Source organism: Apostichopus japonicus, chromosome 14 (assembly GCF_037975245.1).
Source record: "Apostichopus japonicus isolate 1M-3 chromosome 14, ASM3797524v1, whole genome shotgun sequence".
Lineage (NCBI taxonomy): Eukaryota > Metazoa > Echinodermata > Holothuroidea > Aspidochirotida > Stichopodidae > Apostichopus > Apostichopus japonicus.
This window is the reverse complement of record NC_092574.1, coordinates 17,304,077-17,318,613: the sequence shown is the minus strand read 5'-3', so window position 1 is coordinate 17,318,613 and position 14,537 is coordinate 17,304,077. Positions and strand designations below refer to the sequence as shown.

Genomic DNA, 14,537 nt, shown 5'->3' with positions numbered 1-14,537 from the left:
CAGGGGGGAGAGGGGTTTGGGGGGGGGGGGAGAAATGTCACTACAGAAACTTCATGTAGATTAAATTCACTGTAATCAATATAAGTGACAAGAAGGACGATCAATGCTTCCAGTAATAAGTACAATTTATCTTCACTATTTGGCAAAAGTTAAAGAAAGAAATTACTTTTTCATTTTAACCCTGAAGTTCACAGCAAATGCTGACAGCAATGTTTTGAAGCCATTCCATATTTGATGTTAGTAATAAATCCATGAATATTTGTTATTCTGCTGCACAGTGATATGAAGTTTACTTAACTCCGCATCACACTTCCTCAGTACAGCATGCTCCAGTATATCATGTCTAAGCCTTCTAGTAATCTTTCATGACAGATAATATGTACTTGCCTCTCCAAGGAAATCATTTCAAGAGTTGCAAGTATAAGAGGGCAAATTTCTGTACATTCTGCCTGCAATTTCAGAGAGCGGACTCCAGACAGAAGGAGAGGGGTCGAATATAATTCAATGATGAATGGGTTAGGAATGAGTTTGTCTGTTGCACATTAATAGAATGGTGAGTATATTGGTGATATAAATATAGATGTGATATTATTAGTAAAAGTAATGGTGTTTCACTTGAAAGGCTATGTATCATACCTCAACTCAGTGAACTTGAGAGCAAGATGATTCTCTGCATAAAATGACCAGTAGCGGATTAAGGGCGGGGCAACAGGGGCACGTGCTCCGGGCCCCCCACATTTTTGGGCCCCCACATTTAGAGTATCCTAAAATTTACAAAACTGCCGTAATTGTCGAATTGTAGCGGTGAAAGGTCATTTTCAAAATTTAAGTTGATTAAAAATCACATGAGAACCACGATGAGCCAACAGAGACTGGTAAACCTCAGTATTCTTGCTATCGAAAGTGACATTTTAAATTCATTGAAACACGATGAAATACTCTCTGAATTTGCAACCACGAAAGTGCGGAAAAAATACAGACTATAGGGCCCCCACACAATTGCGTGCCCCAGTCCCCCACACGCTTAGTCCGGCCCTGATAATGACACACAGAAATTCACTTGATATTGTAGAATAGTATGTGAAACACCATTACTATCATAGTATTATTACAAAAAATTGAAACGTTAGTATCCTTTAAAAACCACATGAAATGATGAGTGTGTATCTCGCACATGATAAATATATTAGAATTTTGAATGTTGCTCTACAGTAGATATAAAGAATTGTACTCTTGGGAAATGGATGTGCAGATGGCCCCTGCAGATGTCAGTTAACGTGTGAAACACAACAGCAAAGCTAACGTGCACAGTAAATACTAACGCTATTGCTGCGATCACGCAGGCTACCGCTCCTGGATCTCGGTTTGGGCTTCACCGGAGGGGGCACCCTTTTAACAGATTCATCTCGTGTGGGATTATTGGGTGGAAGTGTGTTGGATCTCTGTCTAAGCTGAATGGGAGTATTGTCAGGGAAAATGAAGGGGTCAAGATGGAGTCAGTAAAAAAGAAACTTTGTTAAACTGATGAAAAGAACGTCCGGCATCTACATGTACCGGGGACCTCTTGGCATATCGTAAGAACTTCTATTGAAGACATCACTGATAAACAGAATGCATTGACTAACCAGAAATAATAGGCACCAAATTAGTCAGAGGTGTAGTCCAATTCACCCCAACAAGGATATCAATTGGTACATCAACATACTTTAATTCGACAATGTAAGGTTAGAATACTTCTAACATAAATGAGTTGTTTCAAACTTCCTGTACCTCATAGGACAACATTTCTCCACTCATATAACAACACATGCAGTAACCATTCATAAATATGCTAGGATCAAATGATTTATTTACCATGAACTTCCTTCAACCTCTAAGATAAAACTGTCTCTATTAAACATTCTTTAAACAGATAAACGTCAACTTAGTGGTTTCCTTTATATTAACAACTGATGCAATTTTCTGCTCTTCATTTGATTTAATATGGAAGTTAATAACCATTTTGATCCTTGGTGTCATATTTTCTAATCAAACCATTTTTCAAATCGAAATGCTTTATTTCCATTTCCAACATACAAAGTTTCCTGATATAAGGTACACATTATAATATTACAAATTTACAGCACATGCAAAGTGGGCGTGACCCATTCCGTAATTTATGCTGTTTCAACAAAGAAATAAAAATGCATTACAAATTCTTTAAGGTTCCAGAACTTGGAACCTTTAAAATCTAACTCATGGACTAAAGCAGCTGAGCATGTGTAGGCCTTTTGACATGTTTCTACAGAAGTTAATAATTCTGTAGGGCATGTTTTGAATGTTGCTGGTTAAAGTCTCCTACCTCTTTTCGTCGATCTGGAACTGCTTTTTCTTCTCCTCTCTGCCACTCCAACCTTGGCTTTGTCCTCTCCTCCTCCATTGGAGGAGACGGGGACTTACTCTCTTCTTGCTCGTTGTCTGAATCCAGATTAGTAGATGGCAAGTCTGCCAGTATGTTAGTGATTTCACCGGCACCTAGCTCTTCAACCTTGACAACGCCACTTTGTAGAAATTTTTCTCGTCTCTGCCTGAATAATACGGACGATAAAAAAAAAAAGGATGTTTTTAACATAACAACCCGACACATAATTGTTTTTTCTTCTTCCTTTTTTCGTTGTTGAAGAAATTAAAACAATCATTCATCCAACTCCCAATTTCTGTTTGCAACAGATGCAGTATATCTATCCAAGGAAGGTACAACAAAAAGAAACATTGCAAATCCTTGTAATTCCTTTTTTTCACTGCTATCACAAATATAAACAGATGCATCAGGGCTGAGCACTGGGGATAATTATGTCACCAGACTCTTCCTTCTGCATTCTTCATATATCGCAGCCCCTTCATAACTTCATGGGCAGCCAAATGAAACTCGTACCCCAGGGATAAAGCCCGGTGCCCCAGTGGTTAAGCCCCCTGCACTCCCATCTCTCCTTACTCCCTCCCCCTGTGATGGTGCTTTGTATTCTCTTCGTATGAATGCAGCAATGTGATTGTTCAATATTAGGTACAGTACGTGCATGGTCTGTCGACACTCGGAACATATTGCACAAAATTCCCATTGAAATTTACTAGGTTACTGTTGCCATCATATCACCAGCATTATTTGAGGATATCATAAATACATCTCCCCGACAAGGTTAGCCAAAACTGGCTCAAAACTTTATACGATATTTTATTTGTTTAATCCCACAGTGAGCAAACAGGCCTCAAACAGATTTACATGTCTTACAAAAGTGCACCAAAGGGCAATTTGCTGGCACAATAAGCTGAGCATAATAGCCAAGAGTTTCCTCTGGAATGTATTGCCATTGTCCACGGCATTAAACAGACTCATCAAACTTTAAGGGATGTGCAAACAGACGAACAATAGAGAGCTATTTATTTTCCTAGAAGAAAGAGCCAGTCATTGTTTGGGAAAACACCAGTCAGACTCATTGATATAGAACAAAACTGTTCAGTTGGTTGCCCACACAGGGGGATTGTCTGTCTTGTACTGACACCCATCAAACAAAAAGTTATAATAATACATACTTCAGTATTAGAAATCTGTGTGGCAAAAAGAAATAGGCTTGACTAACAGTCATCACAAACCCTGCAAGGTAGAGACCCAGTGTGCCTTCCACACACTATTCTTGAAACAACACATTGTCTAGATAAGTGAACACAGGGGCAACAAGTTTAAAATGCAGTCAACAATGTTACAGTAACACTGCATCCTGTTTATGGTCGCAAAAGGACCTGTAAGACATCAGGTGGACAAAGAGAGTTAATGGAATGAATGAATAAAACAATCTGCTACAAAAACAAACAAAGAAGGATCAGAAATCAAGAAACTGATAGAACAAATAAATAGGTATGGCAGTTTCTTTGAAGGCTTGCCAGTACAACATAGAGTGTGTATGATATTTAAGATTATTCCTGTACAATTGACAGTTGAGTGGGCAGGTGGATTGAGTATGTCTGGTTTTTGAATTCACAGATGGAAAGTTTGATTCTTTCCTTTCCTAGGTTTTATACAAATTCATTTTGCACACACCTGTGCAGCAGAACTGCCTAGCAGGATTGCCTTCAGCTTCATTACTACCTCAGAAAGTGGTCAGATATTGCGGGGCAAAGATTATCACACTGCAGTAGTTACAAATGTAGCTTACTGAAGTAAGCTATTCACTATAGTTAAACTTTAATATCAAAACTGTGCAGGACCAAATTATGTACTTAAAATAAACCAGATAAAAAAACATTTCTTTGAAAATCAAAGTCAGATATATCTACTTTCTCATAAATTGGAAAGCTAAGGAACCATCTGCAATGCGATGCCTAGATCTCCTCCCCCCCTCCACCCCCCCCCATTTTCAAAGGTTCACAAATTCCTGAGTAGCAGAATGGTCTATTCATGCTGCCAGGGCCTTAAAACAAAACAGATTGATACAGTTGCATAATATAGCACCATTTTGTATCTAAGAACAATTGATTTCACAAAAATACACCCATCCCCCCAGATGGCATTCAATAAATTGGTCTACGTCTTCAGTGTGGGTGTTCTAGTAACATTCCTGATACAACCGGAAGAATGCCTTTCAAGCACTTTTGTAGTATTTGATGTTGAATGTTCGCACTGGAGAATCTGAATACAGCGCAACAAATTCCTTGGAATGCAAACTCACTTTTCCTCAACAATTTCTCTGAAAGTTTTACTCTTTCGTTTCCTTAGTTTCTCCTGACTTTCTTCCACCTCGTCCCGTTCTGCTTTTCTGACTCTCTCAGTTGACGTGGCCTTAATCCTTTTCATCTTCCAGGAGCTAAAGCTCTGCACGAAATCAAGTATGTAGAAAAATGCAAAAAACAAAATTTATTGCTCAACTCACCTCGTTGTAACATTTATCACTGCCGACAAAAGTATGCTCCACTCGGCATTGCTTCACGACTCAAGAATAGGACATCTACAGTAAAATCTCAAACCATATTCCAAATTAACAAAGGTATTTCATTCCTTAAAAATGTCACTTTCTAGAAGACATGTCCCGATGACTTGAGATGAGACTGTAGTTTCCCTTGGCTTGTTCTTTTGCAATCTTTAACCGTAAACTTTCTATCAGGTTTGCTTTATAGAGGTTTACGATCACCGTGAAATTTCTTTCTGAACTAATTAAAATAAATAAAGAGTCTAATATTGAACTAATTAAAAATTAAGCTAAGAAAGAGAGTGCTTGTCTTGAACTTCACTCTCCCTAAAATACCAACACAGCCCCTCCTGAGAGACATAAATTCTGAATACTTTGTACATATTCTCGCTAAGTGACTGAGTTGTTATATTTCTCAACAAATCTTTCAGTGTTGAACAAAGCTATTTACCAATGACACTGTCTTTATCACCTCCAAGAAAGAAAGAAAGAACCTTGAGATTGAATCCAAATATTTTTGACTGTCAATACACACACCAAGAAAATCTGCTGTTCAGTTAACTGTGACATGATTCACCGAGAAATGATCAGCCATGACCCAAGATACTGCAGGTATTGACTTCTATAATGCTGCCTTAATAGCCACTTTTCAAAAACATTTAAGTCCTTGCCACCGAGCCAAGTAAGGCTCATGTACAGTACCTTCCTACTGTAAATCTACATCATATGTGAAAGGCATCACCAACATGGAAGAGGAGGGGAGTGGTTAAGTGGGAGTTGGGATGAATCTCCAGATGGGGGTAGTGCTTGTCACAGTGCCCTTTTCAAAAGTTTCAAAATGAAAGGAGACCACCTTTAGGAGTTAATGACCCAAACCATTGTACAAAAGAAGGTGAACAGGCCAATATGCCAGTGTAAAGATGGCATTTTTACTCTGACAGGGTCGTAGTGTAATCACCCTTACCTACATGCAGCACCCTTGTTAGACTGACATAATTGAAATGTCTTGTCTTGCTGATGTGTATTTTAGTATCGGCTTTTCTAAAATTTTGATTAACTCCTGTCATTGAGGACGCACTTGTGACATTTACAATGGTAACAACTTCCTGATAGATAAATACAATGTGTAATGATATATAAGTCACCACTTGGTCACACCCATACAATATATCAATACCACAACCTTCATTGGACAGCCTAACCATAACCACATTAAATAAAACTATACAGTAGTGTAACAGTTTATAATCACTCCCACACATGTTACTCTTTCTAGTTAAATGTTTGATCTACAGTACAAAGTGCCTGAGTACTACCGTACTGTAGGTAATATTCAACCTTGGATAAAAAGTAATATTTTGCCACTTTTTTAAATTTGAGCACACTATAATCTGGGCTGAATAGAGTTTGATCCTTACATAGATCTAGAGCCTTATGGACAAACCTCTCCTACTTTAAAAGTAATTTAGGGTTGACCAAATCATATATATAATACCTCATCTTGTAATATGTATGTATAACAGAGGAAATCAAACATTTCAAAGGCAACAATCACCCACACTATTTGGGCCTGAACACATAGCAATATGTGTGGGTGTGTGATGTTTGCACCTACTGTAAGTACTACCATATAAAGTTGATGAGCAATATGACATGGCTAGCATTATATAAAATCATACACACCCAAAGCAAAGAACTGTACTATCACTGACTGTGCACAGTTTTACTTCAATCAATATATACTCTAAACACACCCACACCAACAAAGCTGGTTAACTTCTTATTCATGAAACAAATCAAAACAAGATGTCATAGGTCTGAACAATATCTGCACCTTCAAAGTTTTCACAGGAATCAAGACTCACTGAATGGTATAGCAGACTATCTGGGAGACTGCCAGCATTTTAACAGCTCCCATGTGCACAGTTAAACTTGAACTAAGGGGTTACAAAAATCGGTGTAGGAAGATCTCCTATTACACTAGGGCACTCCCCCCTTCTATTCATATGTTGCATGAACATTAAGGCACTTTAGTATCATCCAGTTGCTACTGTGTATATATATATATATATGTATATATATATATATATATATGTATATATATATCTTATGTATTTATTTATATATATATCTATATATATATCTATATATATATATATATATATGTATAAACACGCTATTCCATCGTGTTGCACTGAAGAGTTTCACGCACACATTGAGTTCTTTCACTGCGGCGATCATCAGGCAACTGAATCTTGCAAGGACGACTATTTCCTCTGAGGGCGGGTCAGGGGTTTCTTGTACGGTTGCCATGACGACATTTGGACACAACTTTGCTACGCTTGTTGATTGAGTTGCAGCTTTTGTCGGCTCTGCTTCTTAAATGAAGAACTTTCTTCCATACAGATATTACACTGGTGGGAGCTGTGCTCATGTGTATTAGAGTGCTTAAGGATTTCCCACGAAATGGAGTGATCGATTTTCTTTATATATACAGTATGTATATATATATGGAGTCATCTGTAATTTCAAAAGGTTCTGACTGGTGGGGATATGACATTAATATTAGTACTAAATGTGCTGCCAATAGACATAAGTTGCCTGTTTAGAACTACCTGTACCTATAGCACCCAGTCAGCATAACTGGGTCCTATATAACCTACTGAACTCTTGTTCCATCAATGATGTTAAATCTAGAAACTTAAGAGGACATTGTTTCCGTAGTTGATTCAGTTATTTTTCCTTTGCTTACATTCTTCACCGGTTGCTATAATATGTACTGTTTGTACAGTGTACATTTCAACTCTACTGTATCATGAAGTAAATGGTATTCATGTGTTTTTCATCTGTTATAGGGCCATACAAATACCACACAGTTAAAGTGGCCATGACACGAAAATTTCAAAGTCCTATATTTTTGGGATCCATCAAAGAATGTTCTCTAGAACATGTATCAACCAATCTGCCAGTTTAAAACTTGATTTTTCAAGTCGAAAATTGAGAATGAATTTACCCTTTTCGGCGTTTGAAACTTTGTTTACTCGAAAATTTTCCGATTCGCATGACGTCATGTGACGTCACGTTTTGAACACATTTGTTTGTCGCTGCTTTACGATCCTCCGAACATACCATTCACGTACACAGTAGACAAGTACACATACCACTAGTAGTTACTAAACAAAACACCGATCACAAGTGCGATATCAAATCAAAATTTCCTGTGAAATGGCGGATCCAGAACCAATTGCGGCAACCGAAGTTCAAAGTGATAATAGTTCTTCACTAGGCAGTGAAATTGGGCTATAATTAGAGTGCCCTTTCTCATATTCGAAGCAGAGAGTGAAGGCGATGATCATTCCAATATTGAACCGAACGTTGAGGGTGGAGCGGAGGTGTTAGAACCGTATCAGTTCGAGCCTGTTAAACGAGCCGAAATTGAAGCTCCACAACATATCGAAGAAGAAATCCGTTCGAAACCATTGCAAGGAACATACAACGTGGTAAGAATTTATTAAGGAAGCATCTAAAAACAAAATCCAGTCCATTTTGTGCATGTGTTGTTGGAATTCGCGGAACACCCTAAACCGTATTGTGCGTTGTGTTACGGTAACTTACAACCCATATGTAGAGTGTGTAGTACTAGTAGGGTTGGTTGCATACTGAAAGTTTGGCTCGGGGATGTAAGTTGCATTATGCAGCCATGCTAGGTAGGCATATGTGTTATTTCATACTCATTATTACTTGGCTAGTACTTTGGCCTGGAGTTTTGCAAATCAATTTTCTGAAACAAAAGAATGTTTCATGATACACGGAAGGTGTAAAATCACAACAAATGTAATCATAACTGTACATTGTATGCCTGCTTGTTATTGTGGACATCATGGCCAACATTAATACATTTTGAACTTTCATAAATTTTTTCCCAGGCAGTACAGATACATAGCCTACGGTCAACAGGTTCAATGATACTTGGGGTCCTAGCAAGACACGTCAGGGTTGTGCTACCATCATGTGCAGTCCAAAGGATCAGAAGTGATTTTCCAGCCAATGGTCATTACACTGGATTCAAGTTGCCAGGAGAAAACTCATTGTATAGGAAGCCTTGGTTGAGAAATTCCTCCAGAAACACCTTTTGTAAACTACGATTGTGTTGGATTATCAATCCGTCAGGGTTCCCTCAGTGTTGATATATTGAAATTCAAGACTTTTAATTCAGGATGAAAAGGTTATTTTCCAGACCCAACATCAACAACATTGAAAGAAAAGGCATGTTTTGAAGCATTTGGACACAAGTATTGACATGACCGTGATGTCATATAATATGTGCATAAGGGAACGGACATTGACCTTTTTAGGGGCATTTACCTCCCAGACGTTTGATTCGTACCTTTAATCTGGAAACCAAAATATCCATATCACCAATGATATTTGACAGAAAAGTCATAATAAAGACCAATGGAGGCAGCAGAACTCTTGAATGTTTAGACTTTGTTTCTTCAGCAGCAGTTGGTTTGTTTTGTAGTCTTTCTTCAAAAACTCAGCAGTACACCCTGTTAATGGTCTTCGATTGTTTTAATGCGTGTGATGCTGTGTTTCACATTGCCCATCAGTGTTGTACGTGTCGTCGTGCTTGTGTAACATTTTTGCATGTGAGTTACTTCGTGCAGTGTTTCTTGGTTTAAATAACCCTTTATTGTATTTGCTTCTGGATTATTCTAATTAATTTGTCACAACAACGATTGATAGCGATGGACATGCAACTGCTTTGTAGGCTTAAAGCCAAAAAATTCATGTAAGTTGTTTTCTTTTAACCTCCTTTGATGTCACAAATTACATTAGTGTAATTTAAGAATGATAATGTTTATGGAAAGTACAGTTTTACTTTTATGTCATATAATACAATGATTGTTGTTAATGTTAGTTCAGATTGTCCAGAATGACTGTCTAGAACTGATATTGAATAAATTTTGTTCAATGATTTGACACTTGAACTATGTTGTGTGAATTTTTGGCTCTGTGACTTTAAAATAAATCGCTTTGAGATTTAATTAAACACCCTTTGGAATAAAATCTTTTTACCTACCTAGTATTTTGACCCATCCCCATTACCCCCACTCCCTCCACAACATAAAAAAATGGTTTTCCTGGAATAGGAATAAGAAATTATTGCTATAACTAACTGATCCAGCATATTCCAGAAATAAATTGGGGCACTGAGATTTGTTCACAAGAAGATGTAACCCATCGCTTCTGAAGCTAACCTCATAGCTTATTAGTATACAATAGAGCAATGAAGGGGGTGTTAATTTAGATGATACAGTAAAATCTCTTCGTCTATTGCGACTTCAGTGTAGTAACGCTAATACTATAGTACTACTAGTGCTCAGCGCGCTACCTCCTAAGGATCGCCACTTGCCCCATTGGAGGTTTCCTGTTCCCCGATCTGGTCTTCAGAGTAGTTTTTTGTGGATTACTTGACAGAAGAATGACTCTTTTATGTCGAACCGTTAAAGTCCATTTGTTTTATTTCATAACAAAAAGGAGGGATCGTAGTATGCTTCCGTGAAGTGTTCGCTTCATTCGGAGCTGCATACTGGCTAGGCCCAGTGAAATCGGCGCTGGTGTTGTGCACTAACTTGGTCATAATCGCCGTGTTTTTTTCGTCCTTCAGCCATGGATGAAGGCTAATTGCATGGGTAATGATATTTATGCAGCCCCCAACAACACAACGGACCGGCATTTCTCTCGGATACTTTACAACAGTTGTAAAAAAAACTTGAAATTACTAACGATATAGCGTAATACAGTGGTTGTTCTATCAGTGTAAATGTGCGTGTACTGTATGGAACGGTATGATCGTCGCGCATCCGATACATGCCTGGGCTTTGCACGTGTGTTCCTAACATGACGTCATCATTGTCTTGTTGTGAAATCGCATTCTCAGATATCTATTTTCGGATGCGAATATTAAAACGTTAATTACTAATTAGTCCTTGAGGTTTTCAAGGTGTTGAGGATAGTTTTGAACATAGATTTTCTCATAGATTCAGAGGAAGTTACTCTCGATGAGTTGGATTTTTCGTGTCATGGCCTCTTTAAGGGTCTGATAGTCGTGGGTCAATCATTTCTGCTGGTTTTCAACAACTCGGCATTCATTTAGTCCTTAGGGTATCTTTTTGCATACTTTCATGTACTCGAGTCCCACGCCTACATACAGGACAGACAAATATTTTCTCCTTGTTTGTCTGTGGGCATTGTGTCAACCAGCAGTACATTTTATTGCAGGTCTTTTCAAACCACTTTATTGGCCTTGCAAGGTATGGCCTTAATAAAACATGTGCATTTTAAGTACTTTAGTTTCATATTCAGTACCCAGATATTTCCAAGTACTGAACACAGAGCAACACACAATAATGTCTCTGCCAGTGAGACAGTTAAAATAATGAATTTGATCCTAGTATCTGGGACTGTTCCTTCGAAAGGGAAACTTTCTTTGAAAATTCTTATTCACAGCAAATAACTGATAGTTTCCTAGAAATGTGAGGTATTAAATGATGCACTTAAATGATGAACTTATGGATGAACATTGTGCCCATGCCCTGGGGTAGAGAACAGTCCTTTTTGCCTGCAAGTTTCAAGGGATATTAGCTTTATTTTACCATGATATTATTGAGAACTCAGTGTGTCAAGGTTGTAGAGGTTTAGTTATCACTGCTTGTGTTTTTTTGTTGCCCCTTATGAATTGTGATGTCAGATGCGATGGCATGCAGTTTCAATATACAAGAAATGACTGCAAGTTCCATTGGCTCCTAAATTTATACGTACGTTCATCCAGACATCTTGGTCACCCTCGACATCCATTTTGCGTGTCTGTGAGTCATCGTATGTGACTTGTCTGTGCATATTACTGTTCCCGAGGTTATGTACTGGTTCCTCTGAAAAGCTCTTACTCCTGGGATGCATGCCCTGCTTGGCCTTCATTCGCCTCTCCATCTTCTCTTCTGCGTTGATTCACCTTTGCTCTTGTATCTAAAAAGAGAAAGGAACATCTCCAATTGATGGTATTATCAGGAAAGTTGTTTTCAAAGTCTGTGGTCAGAGAGGTAGAGACTGATGGCACAACATTGTACATATATCCCAGCACTGACCAGCCATAAATTTAAACCATAGATTCTGTGGGAGGGACAGGGGCAAGGGGTGCTATTTTCTATTAATTTCTCTCATAGCTGGTACCTCAGACCCCATAACTTATATATCAGTGATCTACCACCAGGTAAGAAAAAAAAAAATCTCTTGGATGTTTATCCAAGTGTTAAAGTATTAACAGTGTTAAAGTATCATGGCCAACTGTTATGGGTAATAATATATATAATGAAAGTCTTCACACACTGCTAATGCTCTTAGGCCAATTACTCAAGTCTGGGAATATAAAATAATGATCACACAGTATTAGATGATCAGGCCAAGAAATGCCGCAGACTGGGAAATTTTAAAAACTTTTCAAACATTGCTAAATGCTCAGGTCAACTTATTAAGTCCGGGCAATATTAAAATGCTATTAAAACAATGCCCGAGTCAACCCTATGCAGCTTGGATACTCTAATTTGGTTGTTATCACATACCGTAGTAGTTGAAAATACACACTGCCAAAGCCTCAAACCTTACGATTTACTATGTATTACATTATACATACCAAGCTTATGTTACTCAAAATCAATGACGGTGAAGTGAACACATACAAACAAAAAGCAGATACTGCAGCAACATATGTTCAGTTTGTCCACACTACACACATACTGTATACTAGCTAGTACTGTATTATGAAATCAATATGGTTGGGTCGTTAGTACTTTATTGTTATGTCAGTAGAATAACAAGCAATCTGGAATGCAAAAGGCCAAGTTGGCCAACTATACCAGCAGGAGCCTAGCAGTGGTGTAGCAAATGGAAGAAATTATTGTACTTCTGTTTTAAAACTAGTGTGATTGACATCCAACATTGTTGGGAATTCACATGATAGTTTTTAATATTGTGTGTATAACATCAACACGACAGCACAAGGGTTGATTTAGAGACAAAAAACTACTCAGTATGAGATTTCTGAATTCAATTTGTCTATACACTTAATTCTAAATGTTTACACACATTTTTTGTGGGGACATATATTTAGTTTGCTTTATCTCTATTAAACATTCTGTCACTCACATCGAAAGGTAGGGTATGTTTAAGAATGTTTGAGTTAGAATTATTAAGTTAAGAAACAAATTACTGCAAGCTACTTTTAGATATATATGCATACTGTAGGTCTGGGTAAAGCTATTGCAGTTGCTATGTATTCTGTCTACTGATTTGACACATACAGTATATATGGTATATTACAATCTTTTCTTGAGGATTGTCCAACTCTGATCAGTTTTAATATCAAAATGCAATTAATTTGCTCCAAATCCAACAATGACTGATGAAATGCAATCAAGAACCAAATTTGCAAGATTTTGTAAACTGAGGAGACTGTGTACAGTATATAGACATGTACAAACTTATGTGTGTATGTTGTGGTAGCGTGTTAAAAAAGAACACTCATGTCGTAGCTCAGTTAATGATATGTACCGCATGATGTTCTGAATCATAGTACAGTACCACGGTACTACTGAGCTAGCGTAGTGCATACACATACAGTGCTAAATAATATTAACTATTGGGCTACAATATATTAAATGGTAATCAATCCGATGCAGAAGGTACTGAATATCGTTGCTCATAAAGTCCCTTACCAGGTAAGCTAAGTTCTGTGAATTTTGCTGCTGACTTTCTAACATAATGCTAACTTACAAAGTTTTGGTTCGTATAACTTTTCCCCTTCAAAAAGATATGCCTTCTTTTGGTCTATATCATGTACAACAAGTCATGGATACAGGTAATACATTTCAAGTAGTTTGTACTATAATTGATTGTTTTCAGTTTCAACACTTGTGAACAATTTCTCTGTGTTTACAACCTACTAAATATGTACAGTAGTTGATTTGATTTGATTTTATTCGCACTCAGATTGTTCAAAATACAAAAATATTACAAAGACATAATAGACAAGTAGGACAGAATTGAAAAGAACAAAAAGAGTAACAGGAGCTAAACCCATTAGGCTGACAGAACGTCACCCTGACAGTAGAATTAAGCTAGGAAACTCTTTGAGTTGTTAGAACTATAATCTAAACTACAGTAAGGCATAAGCACATGTATCCATCAATTTAAGTTCAATATAATTCACTAATCCCATCAAACCACCAAAGCAGAAGATCAACAAGTAACACTGAGAAGTCAACCTCACTGGAAAAAATAAAGTAAGAATTTAACATGTATACACATTCTGACAACTGACTGTACATACAGTACTGTAAGTCACAACATTACATATACTGTACTGTAGTTGCAGTATGTGAAGATGACACTTCAATCCTGGCATGGTAATGTAACTCAACCATTAATCCATAGAGAAGTTTGAGAACATTGCCTTGATATACCTACAAAGTAATGCACACTAATCCAATCACACCCATGCTGTAACAAAACCAATGTAACATCTCAAAAGTCAATTCT

The 14,537-nt window shown here is 37.5% G+C and overlaps 1 protein-coding gene across 9 annotated transcripts in view; it reads right to left on the bottom strand.

The window, feature by feature from the left end:
• LOC139979632 (uncharacterized) overlaps positions 1 to 14,537 on the bottom strand; it is a 54,778-nt gene that overhangs the window by 29,259 nt on the left and 10,982 nt on the right. For 8 of the 9 annotated variants that reach the window (XM_071990622.1, XM_071990619.1, XM_071990625.1 and 5 more), the window contains exons 2-5: positions 11,766 to 11,969; positions 4,704 to 4,846; positions 2,342 to 2,567; positions 1,323 to 1,451 (exon numbers count right to left, since the gene is read on the bottom strand). In XM_071990622.1, the coding sequence (XP_071846723.1) occupies positions 1,323 to 1,451; positions 2,342 to 2,567; positions 4,704 to 4,846; positions 11,766 to 11,933 (666 nt within the window). In that variant the 5' untranslated portion in view covers positions 11,934 to 11,969. The remainder of the gene's footprint in view (positions 1 to 1,322; positions 1,452 to 2,341; positions 2,568 to 4,703; positions 4,847 to 11,765; positions 11,970 to 14,537) is intronic. The other variant, XM_071990624.1, reaches the window with a different exon arrangement.